This window comes from Capra hircus, chromosome 21, assembly GCF_001704415.2.
Source record: "Capra hircus breed San Clemente chromosome 21, ASM170441v1, whole genome shotgun sequence".
Lineage (NCBI taxonomy): Eukaryota > Metazoa > Chordata > Mammalia > Artiodactyla > Bovidae > Capra > Capra hircus.
In genome coordinates this window covers 5,840,461-5,860,286 of record NC_030828.1, presented here as the reverse complement: position 1 = coordinate 5,860,286, position 19,826 = coordinate 5,840,461, and the positions used below count along the sequence as shown (strand labels likewise).

General features: G+C 49.7%; 1 protein-coding gene across 2 annotated transcripts in view; it reads right to left on the bottom strand.

Moving 5' to 3' along the window:
* Positions 1 to 19,826, bottom strand: part of ADAMTS17 (ADAM metallopeptidase with thrombospondin type 1 motif 17) — a 390,832-nt gene that overhangs the window by 97,572 nt on the left and 273,434 nt on the right. Inside the window, exons 14-16 of one of the 2 annotated variants that reach the window (XM_018066305.1) lie at positions 18,405 to 18,532; positions 7,043 to 7,163; positions 2,874 to 2,942 (exon numbers count right to left, since the gene is read on the bottom strand). In XM_018066305.1, coding sequence (XP_017921794.1) covers positions 2,874 to 2,942; positions 7,043 to 7,163; positions 18,405 to 18,532 — 318 coding nt within the window. The remainder of the gene's footprint in view (positions 1 to 2,873; positions 2,943 to 7,042; positions 7,164 to 18,404; positions 18,533 to 19,826) is intronic. The other variant, XM_018066306.1, reaches the window with a different exon arrangement.

Genomic DNA, 19,826 nt, shown 5'->3' with positions numbered 1-19,826 from the left:
GAGTATTAGGACCTGCTCCGCCGTGCTCCCTTTTTCCTCCAAGGTAGCTGCGGCAGTGTGTGTTTTGCTTGTTTGCTTATTTACTACATCTAAACCAAATCTATTTATTCTCATCCAAACAACATATGAACATCCACTTGATATGAGCTTACTCTCCCTAGACCTTTTAATAAGTTCCTGCTCATTCATTTTAAGGTGATCATGAGAAGCCAAGGACATAAACACCTGTGTTCAACCAGCCATCCTAGATGGAAAGTTTAGCGGAGTCCTTGAGTCTTGATAGCAAATATTTTGGCACTGTTACTAAAGATCCAGTCTTGGATGCCTACAAACAAATGTTTTATGCTTAGGAAGACTTCGCAGATGTTAACACAGTCCGGTATGAGTTGTCTACTTCTTGTGCCCTGATCCTCCCTGATTCCCAGGCAGGCAGGATGACTTCTTGAACCAGGTGGGAGTATGGTCCTCCAGCTGATGCCCTCCAACCACCTCTCACTTAAGGGCAGCAGCACCAACTTGCAGGCACAGCCCCTCCACTTTCCAGTCCTTTCAGTGTGCTGTTGTTGTATAGTTGCTAAGTTGAGTCTGACTCTTTGCAACCCCATAGACTGTAGACAACAAGGCTCCTCTGTCCATGAGATTTCCCAGGCAAGAATACTGGAGTGGGTTGCCATTTCTTTCCCCAGGAGATCTTCCCAATGCAGGGATCGAACCCACGTCTCCTGCATCCTTTACTGCTGAGCCTCATAGCATGAGGCAAGGTTTTTTGATTAAAAACAATTTTTGCTTCAGGAATGCAAAAAAAAAAAAATCTTTGAGGATCACAGCAATGGATTTTATATCACAAATCTCTCTTAGAGAAAAGTATTCCTTCTTGGGGAGTTTGAAGACTCATTGGATTCCAGGCATAGAAGACAGTGAAGTATCAAAAATGAACACAAAATTGTTCAGGGTTGGTGGTGATTAAAACCTTTTTTGGAGAAATTCCCATTTAAATCATTAAACTGACCTGGTAACAAGATCTCTGAAAATTGCTGCTGTTACATGGACTTTTCTTATTTTATGCCTAACAAATCTTGGTGTTAGCATCACCAGCAGAACCAAAGGCAACAGATGTATTTGCTAAGGTCCAAACCAGTTAACTTTCTACACTCCACAGCAAGGGGCATCTGCACTGGATGTGTGCTCATCGGACTATTTCTAAGCTTAGACTTGGCACATGTAGTAGCACTGAAAAGGCACCTGCTTCCTCTCCTTTCTCAAGTACCCTGGAGGACAGAGGCTGATGGGGAGTGAAGAGCTCAGGGCAGACACACAGCAGTTGTGTCTGAATAAAGGTAATCCCTGAATAATGGGGCAGGGCATTGCTGTGCTTGGGCTCTGCTAACCTTTCCTTCTAAGATTAGCTTCTCTGCTCATGACATGGAATGATGAAATAACGAAAGAGAAAATCCCTGAAGTGAAAAGCAGGGCCTCTGTCCACAAACCAAGGACACCATCTCTCATGCACTGTCCCCGACAGAGCCCAAAGCCCAGCCCAAGGTTGGCATGAAGAGTGGCCAGCCAGGGAAAGAGTCCCAGCACCAAGCCCCAAGGCACCTTGCCATCCCTCATCCAGATGTCTCCCCTCTGCAGATGCCAGATATCACTTTGTGGATGGCGTGAAACGGAGGCGGCAGTTTACCCCAGGAATTCACAGGATAGAGTCACACTTTAGGGAAGACACAAGACTACCTTTTAATTTTCCATTCTAGTCTCTGCCATTAAGCAGGAGAAATCCAGTTAGAGGGACACAATTTAGTGTCATGAGGAAGCCATGGATAAAAGTTAATACTGTCGCCATTATTCTAGGAGAACATGTAATTTTTGCCATAAGGACAAGTAGTCAGGAGGAACTTCAAAATGATGTTGACCTTAAAATGATGTTGATCTTCAACCTGCCTCAAATTTTCTGTATAATATCACAAGGCAATAAGCACATTTCCCTGCAAAATACCTTTTGTCTGAACTTTACATGTAGATTATTTAGATCATATTTTTCCCTTGTTACAGGTTTCAGCAGCATTAACTTTCTTTGGAAGAAAACCGTTGAGTTGATAAGGTGCCATGATGGAACATAGGTAATACCCTGGCTACACTGACTGGGACACTTTCAAACAATTGTATCAAACATGTACAAAATGAAAAAAAAAATCAAAGGTTTTTTTTTTTTTTTCTTTTGGGAGGGGTAATAATCTTTAAAAATGCATGGGGAGGCATTTGTGTAAGTTTTTAGTTTTTGCTATTTACAAAAGTTGTTTGTCAGAGTATTACTGTCTTTATGTTTATTCTTAATGGTTTCTCTGGTTCCAGTTGAAAATGATTTGGGAAGCCCAGGAGTCTCGCTAATATTCTGGCTCAGTTCTCAGAATGTGAGGTCAGTGCAGGTGGGCTGAACAAGGCCATGGCCTTTATCTCCAGCACGAAGACCAGGAGGGTCTTGTCAAATGTCCTTTGCCTTTTGGAAAGTCCAGCCATGTAATGCAGAAACTTCCATTCTCTGGCAAATCTTAGCGTTTTCTGCCAAAGTGCCAGGTGAGGCTGAGGAGAGTGAAGACGTGTCCCCAGCATACTGACATGTGTTTCTGTACGGCCCCTGATCTGATGAATCTTTATCTTTTATAGACTTAGAATTGGTTTTATTCTGTAGCTTTTCCTTTAGGTCATCAGTCTTACACATCAATTACACATAAGCGATATGTGTTTATCCATGGCTTCATACATGACTCCCTCCCACTGACTCTACTTAGCAAACATTCAGGCACATAAGCAAGGTAAGAGCCCCACACCAGGCATATCACCACTAGCTCTGCTCGGAATAGCTGGTATCTTACATGAGAAACGCCTGGGAACAGCCTTTGCCATCACACATGTGGACACTTTGGTACAAAGATTATTCCTGACTGAGAAAAAGAAAGACATGGTAATTGGTTTACATGCATATTGAAGGAACTGATACTATGGTTCACAGTCAGTGCAAGGAAGTGGCCTGTGTCGCCATCACAGAGTGGTAGATTCCCCATGGAACCTCCACACCCCACATCTAGACACTGGAGCTCAGAACTTGGCATGAGGTACAGGTTCTAAAGGTAATTACTGAACCAACGTGTGACATGTGGATCTATCCACATTCAATAGGGATAGATCACATCACTCTCCTTTCCAAGAACTGATAGTTTGAGAAGGTTCTCTTCAAGGACACAGTGCAAGGGATTCGGAGCCCATGGGGCATCATGGCCAGCTCTTGGTGGGGACTTGAGTCCAGAGATGTCCTGGATTGGGTGTCCATGGACATCAGACACCTTTCAAGTGTCAAGGAGCAGCATGCAATAATGTGAAAATGACAATTTAATGAATGAAATGAAAGCATCCTATCAAGAACTTTCAAGTTTCTAAATTAAAAAAAGCTCAGCTGTTTCAACTCAATCCAAGGCTTGTGCATTCTGAAGCCCATCCATCAGAAAAGTAATATGATAGCCAATTCAAGTGGATTCCCCTAGAGCCAAGTGGCCCAAGACCGCATCTGTTCAAAGTCGGAAGGCAAGGGGTCAGAGAGCAATCAAACACTCAGCTCAGGATACTGCGCTGGGACCTCTCCAGGACACCCGAGGGGGGCATCCTGGGGGCATGGACACCCTCCCTGTGTAGGTCTGTTCGGGGTCCTTAGCTCAAATATGTGGGTTAAGGACCCAGAAGAGTTCAGGCAAGGGTCAGGACTTCATATAATTGGTCAAAAATCCTGCATTTGATTCCGCTTTATCTTTTGGGTATGGTATTTTCTTTGATATTCACCCTCAGGGTGATAAAGCATTCCTCCTCTCTCCTGTCTTTAGAGTTGGGCAGAGATGAAAGTTACCTTCATATCTAAACTGACAGGATTCTGCTTTCATCCAGCTGCCCTTGGAGTCACCTAGATGTTGCACGACCCGAGGGCTTTATGCCATGTCTAAGCTGGGTTTTTCCTGCAGCCTGAAATGTCCTTCCCAGACCTCCACTGTCATTTAATTCCTACTTATCCTTTAGGGTGTGGGGGCCACCCTCATCTGTCTGCAGGGCTGGGCGAGGAGCCCCACCAGGACTTAGGGCCCCATGGTACCCCTAGAGCCGAGTGGAGCCCCCTCCACCTCACATGTGGGCTCAAGCTGTTTGCCCGAGGGTCCCCTCCCTTGACTGTGACCAATTCAGTGACAGTTTTATTTTTGCAACTCAAGATTAAAATGCGGCAGTGCTGCACAAGCGTTCATAGGGTGAGTGGGCTCACAGGTGGCCGTGTGCATTATCTCTTGAACGTGCATTCCAGAATGTCAGAACTGGATTAGAGGTTTGTGTCTGATGAAACTTGAATTAGCGACTCATCCATGTGTGAGCGAGCATTCTACACACATCTTTAATAAACAGAATCTACACTGACATGAGCTGATGCTCACAGACCCCAGTCCCTAGGACTTGTTAAAGACAGTTTTAGACTTCAAAACAAAGGTGTAACATCTGGCAAGCATTCAGGACAGAACTTTTAGAGGTGGGTGAAGCTAACTGAGCTCATCTTTCTCTGAAGGTTTGCTAAGACTCCAGTGAAGGAGCACGAAGTCGCATGTCAGGGTGGGGACCGCTCTCCTCCAGAGGCTTCCAGTCCACCTGCCCTCTGTGTGTGCAGGGCACCAGGCACAGGCTGGGGTGGAGAATGCGGGGAGCAGAGAAGGACACTGCCGTCATAGGAGGAATGGATGTGCTCGAGCCAGGACCAAAGGCCAACAAGTGCGTTAGAGCCTGTGGGGAAAGACAGTGCTTCTGTCCTGATCTAAGCGCTCTTGAGGTTGGCAGCTCTGTGGTGCACAGTGGTCGTTTATAAAGGACTATGGTGGAACCTTCCTTAGGGCTCTGAGAACTGCCTGGGGGCAGAAGTGGGCACGGCTATGCTCGACTGCCTTCCACAGAATGGAGCAATTGCAGTTCAGCTTACTGGAGCTCAGCACAACATTCAGTGTATAAACATAAAGGGTTCTAACGCTGACTTAAAAAAAAAAAGTCAGTAACAAACACTTGCCAGCAGCTGAGGTCTGTTCTTAAGCAGCCTTGCTGCTCAGTTGAAGCAGGAGGCAAGGTCAGTCTCATGGCAAACTGGAGCTGGAGTCCAAACAGGGACAGTGGCATCAGACGAAACAGAGAGCAGATGTCCCCAAAGATGCAGAGCACTGCTGTCCGACTGAACTTTCTGCAAGCAAGGAGCACTTCCGGCTATGACAGTCAATGTCAGAGCCCCTGTCACACGTGGCGACGGGGCACTGAAATGTGGCTCACGGGACTGAGGACTGAAGTTTTAGGTTGGTTTCATTTAAACCAATTACATTGAAAATCTGAATGGACGTCGCTGGCCTGTGGCGACTGCACTGGATGGTGCCGCTTTGGGGGGCGCCTCCCCAACACCGACTCGTTCCAGCGGCAGCTTCTTTGGCTTTCGTCAGAGCTGGGCAGGAGGCAGAGGTTCCCTCCAGAGGCCTGTTCCACAGCCTGGGCACCCATCTTCCAAGTCCAGAAACCAGTCCTCACTGAGCCGGAAGTGTAATTCTCACCTGTGTGTGGCTCTGGTTTGGCAGTCAGGATTCTGCAGAGTGTCTGTATAGTAGGAGCCCTTTCTGTGAGGTGTCTAGAAACAGCCTTTGCTCCAGACCAGGGCTCCTGTCCCAGTAGAGAAAGGGACCGTGCACGGATTCTCCTCTCTGCACGCTCTGTGGGACGGGGAACAACTGTGATCCTGCCCCCGTACCAGGGGAATGCGCCTGAAACGCCTCCATCCAAAGCAGCTCTGGGAATTAGAAGCTTCTCAGCTCAGCTCCACTCAGCGAGTTATCCTGGTGCCGTAATCCTTGGCGGTGTCAGGGGAAGGGACACTCACTCGCCCTCCGGGTGACTTGCCCGCCTCATGCTCCTCTCGCTGAGTGGGTGGGTGTCAGCTACTTCCCTGGACATTGTAAGATGGCAGCCACCAGGCAGGCGATCAGAAACTCTCCCACCTCTGGGCAAGGCAGCCCCCACACACAGGCTGTGAAGACGGTTCCAGCGGAAAGACTGTGCTGCTGATCACCTGAACCCTGCGACTTCTCCAGGCCCGGGCCGGGGGCCGGGCTGCATCTGGGACACGGGAGTCACAGGGGCTCTGCAGCCGCAGCCGGCAGCCGCATCACGGACGTCCCAGAACATGGGGCTTCAGACATGTTTAGGGATGTGTGTAAATGTTATCCTTTTATTGACGGAAAATTCAGAGTCAGAAAAGAACCTCATCATTTTACGTGGGTAAAAACGACGTGGACAAGTGTCTCTGTCGTCACCTTTGTACGCGGGACAGACAGACGAGCTGGCACATGCTGAGGGGGGCGGGGGTTGGGGGAGGCTGGTGGGACAGGGAGCCACTGCATGAGAAAGGACCTCGGGGGCCAACCCGCAGCACTGGGGCAGGCTATTCACATCAAAGAACCTTAATACGTCATTCTGGCTATAATGTTTTTCTCTGCCTTTCAGAAATCCTAAGACTAGAGTGCAGGGTGCCCTAAATACTACTGTGGGGGCATGCTCAGTCACTCAGTTGTGTCCAGTTCTTTGCAATTCCGTGGACTGTAGCCCGCCAAGCTCCTAAGCTCCTCTGTCCATGGGGATTCTCCAGGCAAGAATCCTGGAGTGGGTTGCCATTTCCTTCTCCAGGGGAATCTTCCCGACCCAGGGATTGAACCTGCGTCTCTTGCATCTCTTGCAATGGCAGGAAGATTCGTCACTGCTGTGCCACCTGGGAAGCCCCCGTAACTATTATTAACTAGTCCTTACATGTAAGATGCAAGGAAGGCAAGCGATCATTGACTCTGGGCAAGAGAGGATCCACTAAGATTGGCTTTGGGGCAATAAAATGCACAGCACTTGCAGGCTGTCCGGTTGCTGCAGCAACACCTCGGGGCCCGTGCTCACCTGTCTGCTCTCAGTGGCCAGGGTCACCTTTCCCGAGGCCCGAGCTCACCTGTGCCCCGAGCGTGGCTGAAGTCGCCCTTGACCACGCGGCAGGTCTTGCCGTCCCCGCTGCAGACCCCACACCGGTCTTCCTTGGCCGCAGACCCGATGATGCCATCACAGCCGATTTTCTAAACAAGCAGAGTGCTGGGTTATTCTGAGTGCAGCACTCAGAGGCACGCCCTGCAGCGCTGACTCTCCATGAGACCCAGCAGGCTGGCGCGGGAGGGCTCACACCTCCAGAGGCCCAAGCAAATATTTTAAAACCAGGAGAGAAAAAGAATACAATCCAGCTTGTATTACATTTGCCCTTACACCACATAGTCATCAAATACCTGCGTTAGTGTCTGTTAGGGAGGAGGGATCTGTAAAGGCCAAGGGGCCTGGAACTCACACTGGGGCCCAGGCCAGGCCCTTCCAGAGCCGCCCAAGGTGGGACCGTGGGGAAAAGGGAAACCAGTTCCCACACCTCCTGGCATGGCCACAGTTTCACAAGACCCATGATCCCCTTGGAGCTGCGTGAGTCTGTGATTCTATCTCGGCTGGAATAGCCAACAGTCTCAGAAGACACGGCAGACACCATAGTGACTTTTCTGCTGGGGTCGGGAAGCCCAGAGCCCACTCGGGCCGGCTGGGCTTGAACCCCCTAGTCCTCAGTCAGGGGGATTTAGCCCAAGAAGATACCCTGCTGCTCAAACTTTTTCAAGGAGGCCTGTCTGAGGGCAGAGGAGGGTCACCCTGACCCTGGCTGGCCCCAGGGAAGCACAGTCAGTTCATAAAAAGTGGGAAAAGGTTGTGAATTCCTGTTTCTCCTTAAAAAAAAAAAAAATTCATGAGACTTTTATGGTCTGCAAAATAACATACCTGAGTTTATGTTACAGTAAACACTGGTGTGTTTAATTATTTGCTAGTTAAATTGCTAAAATGTCTCTCCACCCTTCTCCCCTGGAGTAAAGAATTCCAGAACAAGAACTGAGTCTCCACTGCCCTGTACCCTGCATCAGGCCATGAACGGTTCTAATCCAGACAAGCCAGGCCCAGGTGACTGCACCCCTTCTTCCTCTGTGTCCCCGCTCCCACGGGGGCAGGGCACGGAGTAGAGCCAGCTGCACCGCAGATCTCCTGGAGGCGAAGGTTTGGCCCTGCAGCTCACCCACTGAACCAGAACCCTCTGTTTCATAAGGGCAGTGATTCTTAAATGTCAAGGTGCATCTAACTCACCAGGAGGGCCGTGAAAACACAGATGCAGGATCCTCTCCCGGAGTTTCTGATCCAGCAGGGCTGAATGGACCTGAGTATCTCTATTTCTGTGAAGTTCCCGAGTGCTGCTGTGGCTGCTGGCCAGGACCACACTCAGAGAACCCTGGCACCGTGGCATGCTACACGAAGCACAAATGAGGCTTCCCCGTCTCCAGGCACTCTCAGCTCTAGACTCCTCTCACACTGGTTTTCTATTACTCTCTTAATCACACTGTGGCTCAGCAATAGTGGGTCTCTGATTTGAGCAGGTACCACTGATATCTCAGTCAGGGTGTCTGGATAAAAGTTTTCTGGATACTCTAAGCTAATAGCCCTCCTGATCTGGACAGCTTTCCCCAGCCCAGCGAAGGCACCTGGCAAACCTAGGGGCCACACAGTGAGTGTCTGGCAGGGCCAGGAGCAGTCCTTCACCTCCTGCCTCCTGGCCCCAGGCTGGCTGGGGAACCCTGATGTCCCCAGCCTTGGACTGAGGCCACAGTAAGACCTTCTGGACAAGGTCAGGCCTCTCCCCAGAGCATGCTGGGTTTGTGAGAATTTTGAAATGCTCAGAATAGGGAAGCTAAAAGAACACCAGAAACACTACCTTTGGGAAAAGATGTTGGGGGAGAATCCATGCCAGAATTTCAAAAGGCTACTTGTTGTCTGGCTGAGATCATGTGTTATGCGGCTGTGTGAGCGTGTGTATGCACTTGTGTGTGTGAATATGTGCTCAGTCGCTCAGGCTCCTCTGTCTATGAAGTTTCCTGGTAAGACACGGCTAGGAGGCGAAGTCTGCATTTCAAATCTGCCAGACTAAGAATTCACCTGGATACCAGACTGACAGGCATGGGAGGAGCTTCTGGGAGGAGCAGGACAAGGGAGTCACTGGGAAGAAGGGCACCACTTTCCTAGATGATCAAACCGCTTTCCCTCCCAAGAGTCCCCTGAAAGAAGGATCTTGGGGGCAAAAGAAAGTGAGAATAAGGAAGGGCAGCAGTGCAAATGAATGCTCGCAAAGCCCCTGCACAGACAGAGCAGCACCAGGTGTCCTCGGGGGACTCCTCCCCTGACAGGAGACACTGCCGCTGCTCCGGACAAGCAGAGGCAGGTAGGGGGCCCACGGTGAGAACCACTGTGATACCCACCATTGCTCCTAAAACATAACATAAAGAATGCTGCACGCTTGCTCAGTAGCAGGCCCCAACTGACACTGAGTTAGACCTCATGGGATCCAATGTTTAAGAATATGCAATGTTTGGAATTGATTTCTGTTTATTCAGGGATGAAGTCACCATCAGTTGGGGGCCTGGTGAGATGAGACTGTCCACAGGACTGCTGGGCGCCCTGCAGCTTTGCAACACTTGGGTATGCTTGGACTACAAGGAGCCAGCCCTCGCCTCTTTTCTGAGAGTCCAGGTTATTCACAGGTAAGTCCAGGGGCCCACTGTCAGCATCTGTTTCTCTCAGGAGGTACTGTACCATCCTTTCCAAAACATAAGCCCTCTGCTTATATTTTCATTGGGGTGATGACTCTTGAGGGCTAAAATTAGTCTACCAAGATGGTATGCCCTTCCACACAGTCCTCACTCAGCACCTGCTAAAGGAACAATGCCTCTTGGTCTGACCAGCTGTGGTCAATGTCCAGAACAGAGAGATGACCTCCTGGGCCCAGGAACACAAGCTCACCAAACTTCAGCACACTGCAGTCACCTGGAGGCCTGGGTAGTTCACCCATTGCCCAAGGATTTGTGTTGCTGCTGAATTCCCAGGTGAGGCTGCAGGCCCAGGGCCTCGTGGAAGACCATTGGGCTAGGTTTGGAGCTCAGAGAGGGACATTCTTGGAGACAGCCACTGCTGAGAGACTCCCCCCTTCCCCCCCCCACCCCCGCCTGCCGCCCGTGTCCTGGAGAAGCGTCCCCTCCCATCAGGAAAGGTCCTGTGTCTGGAGCTCCCACTGGAGCTGTGCCCCTGAGCCAAAGCAGTTCTGGGCTGAGGACCCCTCGACAGATGTGGGGGCCTTCCTCTGCTCTTGGAAATGGGGCGCACTTACAGTGGTGCTCAGGTTAAGTAAAGAACCTATGGGAAGCTCCATCATGACAGAACGTCAGGTTATAAATCCCAAAACACTTTGGTGAGGGCCTCACAGATCACCTGGATGCCGGTTTATGGCTGTTCAGAACTTCCGACTCACAGGTCTCCACCCCGGAAGCAGAGACCCAGATCTGGAACCTTCAGCATCCTTGTTTGTAGGACTCACAGCATCTTCCGTGTTAAACTGTCAAAGGCTGGATACAGGGGGAAGGTTCTCCATTATTTTCTCTTCTTTCCTTACCCAGCATTCTGCTTTAATCTTAAAAACTAGCTTCTTCTGTTAAAACTTCACCTCTCAGAACAGAAGTGTCCTCAGACATGACTTCAGATTGTAGCCAGCTGTCTTCTGGATTAGGGAAAAGCTACCTGGCAGGTGGGCAGTCAGCTTCTCTTCTGAAAATGCTGTGCTAATGCTAATGTGTGAACTGAGGAGAGTTACACATTTGGATACGAGCCTCAGTTTTCCCATTCTAAAAATGAGAGTATTAACCTCAGCCTCTGAGGGTTGCTGCAGAAATTACCTCTGTTCTGGTTGGAGAAACCGAAGCTCACCTCTCAGGCCCAGATGAGAGGTGGGCCCTGTTGGGATGGATGGAGCCTACTCCTGGGCCACCTACCTTTATGGGGCTGCGCGACAAGCTCCCCCTCCTCCAATCTGAGCAGAGTAGACTCAACAGGTAATTGTCATCTCCCTTTTCTGCCACAGACTCCCTCCTCTCCAGAAAAGGCAGAGGGGAAGGAGAAGGCATGCAGGACTATATTTTCCCTCTCTGCACACGAGCCAAGTGCAGAGGCCCATGTGCAGGCGGGCTCGCCTGTAATGTCAAGCAGCCCCACCTGCAGCAGTTCGTGGTCTGTCCCCGTGGGATTCTCAGGTCAGGTACACAGAGGGATGCGGGCAGGGTCACCCTGCAAGTTAATTCTTCGGGGCACCCAGGGGCTGGGACAGTTTTGCGTGCTGTGCTCTCTGCCTGGTATCATTTTAGATGACAACTGCATTTAAAGGCAGGGCATGCATGTCTCTGAACAGCAGTGAATCTGAAAACCAAGGGGCAACAGCCAGACTTGGAGATCTGCCAACAGTGGTATTTCCTCCCTCTGCTACAGCGTAGTTCAAGAAACACATTATATACTTGGAAGAGGCTGGATTCTCCGCTCCCCCCGCCCCCCGCCCAGATGCTGACTGTCACAGGAGATTTAATGACTGTTTATGAGGTTTGGTGTTCTAGAGGACAAGACGACAAAACCAAAGGAAACTCCAAACAATTCACTCTTGCGTCTTCCCATTTATCCCAGGGATCACTTTTCCACATACACTAGGAAAACCTGCTACCCGTTTCTGAGCTTTCAAAGCAGTTGCTAGTCAGCATCTGTTGGTCAGAGCCCTGTTCTGCTGATGAGCCAGGGTGCGTGTGACACCAAGGGGAGGACACTGTCCAGGGTGTACTTAACCAAAGGTTCAGGATGGCTGGGACCTGGCGGGAAAGGCACAAGTTCTTTCAGTAAAGACAGTTCCTACGGAACATGCAAAAAGCCTAGGAGAGCATTAGTACTCAGTGCTGTGTTCTGGAGGATCAGGAAGGATGGACCATGAACAGCACAGAAGTGAGGAATAGCCACTCCAGTGCTGGAAAACCTGAATGCTTTCCCCGGCATCCTGCCCCTGTCGATGGACGATCACCAGCCACAGATAACCTCCTGGTCACCACATCCATTGACCATGTCTCCATCCTCATCTTTGGCCAGTCACCCTTTAGCATCTGACTCCCCCCATCTGTGCTGGCATTGATTCATTCACCCAAAGCATGGTCCCGTGCCTGTTCTATGCCAGACCAGGAATAAAGATGCTAAGACAGAGGCCGAGTAGGGGGCAGACTCTTGTGTGCTTCTCCCGGGCCCCATGGATGGCTCTGCCCCCTCCTCTCTTGCCCTGGACTCTGCAGAAGTGGGTAGCTCTTATGCCCCTTCTGCTCCTGATTTTCCTTGTAACGTCACCTTCTTACGCTGCAACCATCACTCACGTGCAGACGGCTCTTAAACCTCATACCTGCCCCCCACCCAGGCTCACGGGGGGCTGGTCTGCTGAAAATCTGTACTCCCCCTGACTCTCCGGCCAGGACAGTGACCTCAGTGTGGCCACCCTGAGACACCGGCTCCTCCTCTGTAGCTGCCGGCCCCGGACTTCTCAGCTCAGGACACCTCCGCCCGCTCTCCTGGAACTCACAGACACGGCCGCCTTCCCAGCCCCGACCCGAGCCCTCCAGGCCGCTTCCAGTCCTCTTCTTGATACACTCACTCAGGTACTGGCTCACGGCTTGCAACCCCTCCAGTGTCTGTTTCTTGTCTGTACTCACGGCCACTACCCAGGTGAGGCCTGATTACTCAGCAAAGGGCCGATCACATGGGTTTTCTCTCTTCTGCTCCAGGACTAACCCTCACTGGGGAAGATGAGCGGGTCGTGGCCATGGACCCCACTGCATGGAGAGCATGCCTGCATTTCCGTGATCTCGTCCAAACCCCTTGGCTGCTCTCCCCCCTCCTCCTGGCGCACACCGTGGCCCACTGCCTCCCACCTGCTCCCACGAGCTCCATCATCAGAAGAAACCCGGAGCCCCACTGCCGCCGGCCAGGCCCTGCACAGCCTGGGCCCTGGTGCCCCCCACTACCCACCCCTGTTTCTGGAAGGCCCGGCCTACCCCCTGCGTCCTGCGAGGAGCATTGGCCCCACCCCAAGTCTCCACCAGCCGGCTCTATCTCTTCACAGGGCCCCACCATGCCGCCCACAGCTTACTTTCCATGACCCCATTTCCCTCCTCACATGGGCCAGACTGAGGGGATGACCAGGTCTGTGAGTGTACATGTTCCTCGTCTGCACCGTGTGTGGGGACTGGGACCCTCTTGGTCCTGCCGAGCACTGCACGCCCAGCATACCGCCCAGCATATCACCCAGGCATGGAATGTTCTTTCTGCTCTTTCTAAACCCAGTCTCTCACCGGCTCTTGATCATACCTTCACCTGTGGTCGTTAGGGTTTCACGAGTCGGTCTTACCTTCCCACAGATGGACCATAAGCCCAGGAAAGAGGGTGTCTTATAAACCTGTGTTCTTGTCCTCACCCCAAACACAGTGGCCTGTATGGTAGGGAGCACAGAACGCATGTTCAATAAAAGCATACCAATGCCGACCTCTCATCAAGCTGGGGGAACAGGAGGCTTCGGTTTTCAAACCAAGTCCTCTGCCTTCTCTTCTGCACCACCAGCCGGACAGCACAGTGCATTCCCTCAACCATGCCGTTTCACCTTCTCATGTTTGAACTGGGACTTCCTCACACAGATTTCAGTGGTCCTCGTTTGTGTTCATGTTCCTGGCTGAGAGGAGAAGCACTTCCTTTCTTCAGCTTAATGGCTATCTTCCAACCACTGCCCCTCTCTCTCTGCTGTTAGAGGGACATCACTGACTTCTTACTTTAAATTTAATTGCTGCCTTCAGCCAGCGATGCTGACCCCTCCTGGCCTCTCCCGGGCTCCCAGGTCACTCCACCAAGTCTTGCTGGGCTCGTCTTCCTCCTTCTGGCCTTCACCCTCATCCTGCTAAACTGCACCTCATTTCTTCAGAAGGATGCATGGAAAATAAAATTTCTGAGTTCTTCCATGTCCCAAAATTATTTTGCCTGCATGCTTGGTTGATCATTTGGCTGCATACAGAATTCTGTAATTATCTCAATTTTCTTGCCAGGGTCAGTTATCCTGTTTGTTTTTCTTGGTCTTTTCTCATTCCTGCTGCTGGTTTTCTTCAGGGAGCTGATGATCTCTGGCTGACCACTTGTATTTAAGAATGAGGCACAGATGGCCAAGTGACGGACCACTTTGGATGCAGGGTGGCAGGCTTCCATTCGGGCCAGGCAGGAGGGAAGCTGGACTCTGCCCTTAGTCCCAGGGGGTGGGCACTGTGCTGGAGCACTGAGGTCCCTTCCCTGCTCCAGCTGCCCTTGAACAGCTTATCACATGACTTTGGGAAAAAGCTTGAAGATAATTCCCTAACAGCTTGTCAAGCTCCAAGTCCAGGCCAGGCATGGTCACCAACCGTGACTCACTGTTTGCAGCCAGCTCCTCACTTCCACCCTCCATTCCCAAGTCCTAGACTTCCTCAGCTTCTTGCTTTCTTTTCGGTGTGACTCTCCATCTGTTCTAGCTTTGGCCTCTGTTCCTTCAGTAAAACTTCCATCCACTTCTGCCTTCTTGTCAAAGGATGGCCTCTGCTTTTCTTCACCACCACGGTATGTGCTATGCTGCCTTAACCATTGGGTTAATGGAGTCCTGGGATGGAAGAGGGGTGACCATGTGGCTTAGTCTACAGGCTTTATCCGAAAGTTGCTATGGGAGGTTAATCAGGTGAAAGGGATGCAGGGTATGACATCAGAGGTGTAAGCACTGCTTTGGATAAAGGTCTGGCACCAGTAATCACACACTTCAGGGTGTCAGCTGAAGGGTGAAAAGCAGCAACCAGGTGGGCATATTGAAACACCTACCTATACATAAATACCCAGTAAAGCTTCCTGCAAGGAGATCCAACCAGTCCATCCTAAAGGAAATCAGTCCTGAATATTCATTGGAAGGACTGATGCTGAAGCTGAAACTCCAATACTGTGGCCACCTGATGGGAAGAACTGACTCATTGGAAAAGACCCTGATGCTGGGAAAGATTGAATGCAGGAGGAGAAGGGGACAACAGAGGATGAGATATTTGGATGGCATCACTGACTCAATGGACATGAGTTTGAGCAAGCTCCGGGAGCTGGTGATGGACGGGGAAGCCTGACATGTTGCAGTCTATGGGGTTGCAAAGAGTTGGACACAGCTGAATAACTGAACTGAACGCAACTGAGAGCTTCCTGCATGCTTGTGACCCCTTCTTTACACAATGGGACTCTGAAGTCAGTCTCTTATAAATCTCCAAAATCCCATCAGTAATTCCACTTGCCTAGTAGAAAACCACTGTACACAAAATAAGAGATAAATAAATTCTGGACATTGAAAATGGTCCATTGAAATGGGCTCCAGGTTCCAGAATCACTTAAGTCCCTAAGAGCCAGTGACTCACCCAGTCTTCTTTTATTCTTTGTGAAATGCAATCAGAGACTGTCTGTCCTTCAAGATAGCTCTTTGGAGAACACAGATTATCAGATACCATTCCTTCACTGAAGAAGCTTACAGGCCCTGAAGGTGTTTTGCTGTTCATCAAACAAGGGATCCATACATGAGCTAGGGTCCCAAGGAAACGTGGCTGCAGTTAGAGTACACTGGCTGCAAGTGTACATAAGCTGATGAAGCCAAACACATCTGGCCCCAGACGTGTTCAGCTGTTTGACTCATCCCTTACCGGTCAGCAGCTTTGAGGCAAGTTGCACATTAGAGGGATATTAACTTGATTTCTTTGCTTCTGGAGGCCAACAAGAGGAATCATTAATGATGGGACTCCTGATTTATAGGGACTTGCTGAAAAATAGACAATGTTTGTGTTTCTTCCCCCAACTCACTCGCACTTTTATGAGCACTGTTAAGTTTCATTTTAGCATGTTAAGTAATTTGTGACTCACTGAAATGAAACTCAACTTGGTCCTCATAAAACAGAGTAAAATGGTATTTCCATGTTTCATGTTATGGTTTGAATCAGCCTGCTATTTGGAGCTCAGTGGAATCTTCTCCAAAGGCCATTTTGGAGCCTCTTGCCCCTGCTGTTCCCCACCAACTAGTCACCATGCTTCTCAGAATTTCCCAGAACTCCTTCCACTACCCTAAAATAGCAAAATTTACAGCTGCAGAGAACAGTGGGAAAAGCTAACAAATAAACCACAGCAGCATTTCCGTAGTGCTGTCTTACATAAAGCATGGAAGATTTCTACCTTTTTCCACTATAATTAGGTGATGGCATCAATGAACAGGTCAGACCCTCTGCTCACAAACCCCCTAAGGTTTCTTTTTATTAATAATACTATTCTCTTTAACCAACATTCCTTGCCTGACTCATTTACAAGGACCACAGAAATCCAGAACTTTCCACTTTGGCAATCACTATAACTAAGCATAAATACTATATTTGTATTTAATTTCTTACAGTCTTACTTAAACATGCTTAATGGTATTATAAAACTTCATTAACTCTGACATTACTAATTTGAATTTCTGTGAGTATTGAGTTAACCATGGGCAAAAGTAAACCTTCACAGATTCCCTCTGAAGAATGAGCACTATTAGAAAAATTACAGATGGGATTTAACTTCCTTCAGAAAGCCAGCTTCTCTCATGAGGTGCTTGCTGGTAGGTGCTGATGCCACCTGCCAGGACAGTGGCCTTCTGCGAGGACTGGTGGGCTGCCTGGAGGCAGTGGGTCACTGGGGGGGCATCCATGTAGAGGTGATGGTACTTCCAAGAACAAGCATGGGTCTCCCCACTGTCAGGATGAGGCTCCAAGGATCATGAACCCCATCCACTGCAGTGCACCGTGAAAGGGGCCACTGTCTGCGCCTCTGCGCTCCCCAGTGCCCCTGCCTGCAGGGGCTGTGCTGGTTAGCGCTAGTCTCAGCACAGGGTGAGATGGAGATGGTGGAAGAGCCATTTGAGATGGACTCGGAGGTGGTAACGGGATAGAGGTGGGAGCAGAAAGGCAAGTGTACACATGGCATCCCTGTCACATTCAAGTGCAAGCCAGGCTCTGGCTCAATGGTTCCCTGATGGGGTTTTGGAGATTTATGAGAGACTTAGAGCTATTAGAATACCTTGGGTGGCCTCATGAACACCCAGCTGTACTCACAAAAGAGCTGAGAGTTTTGCTCTCATGGCACAGGGGAGCCTCTCTAATTGAAAAGGCTGTAATAAGAAATAAGATTGTGGAAAGGTCACACTGGCACTCACTGCCTAGAGCTGAAATCATGAATGGCCTTTTAACATGGACCCCGCTGGCCAGAAAATGTCAGGATGCTTAGAATTGTTTCCACATTGGTAAGAACACTGCAGAAAACGCTGCTGAGAGGCGGGAGGTGGCTCAGCTGGTGCTGCTTTAAAGAACACACGTGCTTTTAACTTGGGACATGTTTGCTAAAGGAACATGCATACTTGGGCCGCACTGTGGTCCCTGCAAGTGTATGTTGTAATTTATGATGGAAACAAATCTCGCACTTGACTTGTTAGCAGGTTTACCGAGAAGCAGAACCATCAGCAATTTCTCATTTCAACGATAATGAGAAGATCCTGGTTCATACTGTCCGAGGCTCTGTACATTCTTTGCTACAACATGGCAGCCCCAAGGGCCCATTACCTCCTTCCTTGGGAGGGTGCCTGGCCAAAGCTCTTGGGCACCAAGTGTCTATCGCTCTCACATATTTATATTTGATAACAAAGCCACACAGTGCCAAAGGAATCTGGACATTGTCAAGTTTTTCTCTGAAAAATTCCAGTCTTGGACTAGTTTGGACCTTGCAAGGGGAAAAAAATCCACTAGGGTTAAAATCATTGGCATCCTCTCTCCTTTCTCTTTTTGCCTTCTTAAATGACATCTTTCATCACGCTAGTGAATCACAGATATCTAACACCAGGATGGGTTTGTGGATCATATTCCAGTGAGTGGAGCCCCAAAGCCAGGCATATTCACCTCCCTAGGTACCACCTGTGAAGGCATCAGCTCAGTTGCACTATGTCTTTGACAGCTAAACAAGCAAAGCTTGCCCCCAAACACACATTCATGTACATCCTCCAGTCCACCTAGCAGCCTACCTGCTCTTCCCTTTGTCATGATGTCCAAAGTTACTCTAAGATGTTTGCGATGACCATGTTGCCACTGCTCTTTCAGCACCTCAACTCTTGGCTGGCTCAGTCACTGCTGAGGGAGGGAGGGGGTGCCAGGCTGCAAGAGGCAACACCACCTACGGGATGCCTTCTTGAGAAAGTCCACTCACCCAGGCCTCCTGAGGCCTCTGCCATCCCAAGCTCCCCCTGGAGGGAGCCTCCCCTCCAAAACCCTGCCAAGGACACAAGGAAAACACATCACCTGGCACCTGCCATGCACGCAGAGATCCGTCTCGTAGGGCCCGCAGGGCGTGCCGTCCAGGACTCTATCGGCCACCAGCAGAGGGGACTCCTTCCCAAGGGGTGAGCAGTAGAGTTCACACGGCTTATCTGAGGAGGGAAAGGGGTGGACATTGACGTGGGAAGGGTCTTGGGCGCCAGGTGGGGTGCAGATGCTTGTAGGCGCAGGCCAGTCCAAGAGACGAGAAGTTGGCATGGGACCGAGGTCACAGGAAGAGGGCACATGCTGCGCCCACCCCTTTGAACACGTGACCCAGAAAATGGAAAAAGACCCTCCTCTGACTCAGGGGAACGACACGCAGGTGAGAGCACTGTGGGCTTTTCTTCACGTTGTTTTCTTTATCCTTTGCAAAGATACAGTATTTCTTTTTCCTTAAAGTACTTAAAAACACCAGGCTGAACAAACATTTTGTGGAGTGCTAACCTCTAAGCAAGTTGAATATTTACCAAGGGTGGGCCTGGGGTGGGGAAGGGAGAGGAGGCGGCCTCCCAGCAAGGGGAACAGCCATGGCGTGTCTCCAGAGTAGTGGCTTTTGCTGAAGTTTTAGTGCCCCTCAACCACTGGATAAAAGCTGCGGGGCTGTGCTATGCAGCAAGCAGGTCCTGGAAGAAATGGTGTAGGAATAAGGAACAGAAAGGGGACACATGAGTCTCTAGGACAACTTGTAAGAGCCATTTCCCCAGGCACGATGGAAACCCTGATTTATCCTGCTGCTGCTAGAACCAAATGCACTCCCAAAACATGCAATGATCTCACACCTTTACCTAGATTGTTCTCAGCCTGGAAATTCCTCCATGCATTTAGCTGTCTGGAATATTTCTGGCACCCCAGAAGCTTCTACTCCAGAGCCCTCTCTTCTCATGCCACCTCTGACTTGCAATCTCCACCTGCACTTTGCACACACCTCCATTAGAGCCCTCAAATCCTACTGTCTGGGATTTCTTACAAGGTGAGTCCTTTTGCTACATAAGTTTGAAGGGGGTGGATTGCAAATTACCTTTAGATTAAAGAACTGATGGAAATTGGAACCCTTGGAGGACAAGGAATCAAACTTTCATCTTTGGTCAGTCCCAGGATCTGCCTCACAGAAGGACTTGGTAAATATTTTCATCTTTTGGTATAAACTTCAGAATCAGTTTGTTGATAGCCCCAAAATGACCTGCTGGTATTTTGACCAGGATTACTTAATTTATAGATCAAACTGGAAAGAACTGGCATCTTGATATCTTTCCACTGACATGGAATATTTCCCCATTTATATAATTGTTTTATTTCATTCATCAGAGTTTTATAGCTTTCCTCATACAGATATTATACATATTTTGTTAGATTTAAACCTGATTATTTCATTTTGGGGGTGCTAATCTAAACAGCATTGTGTTT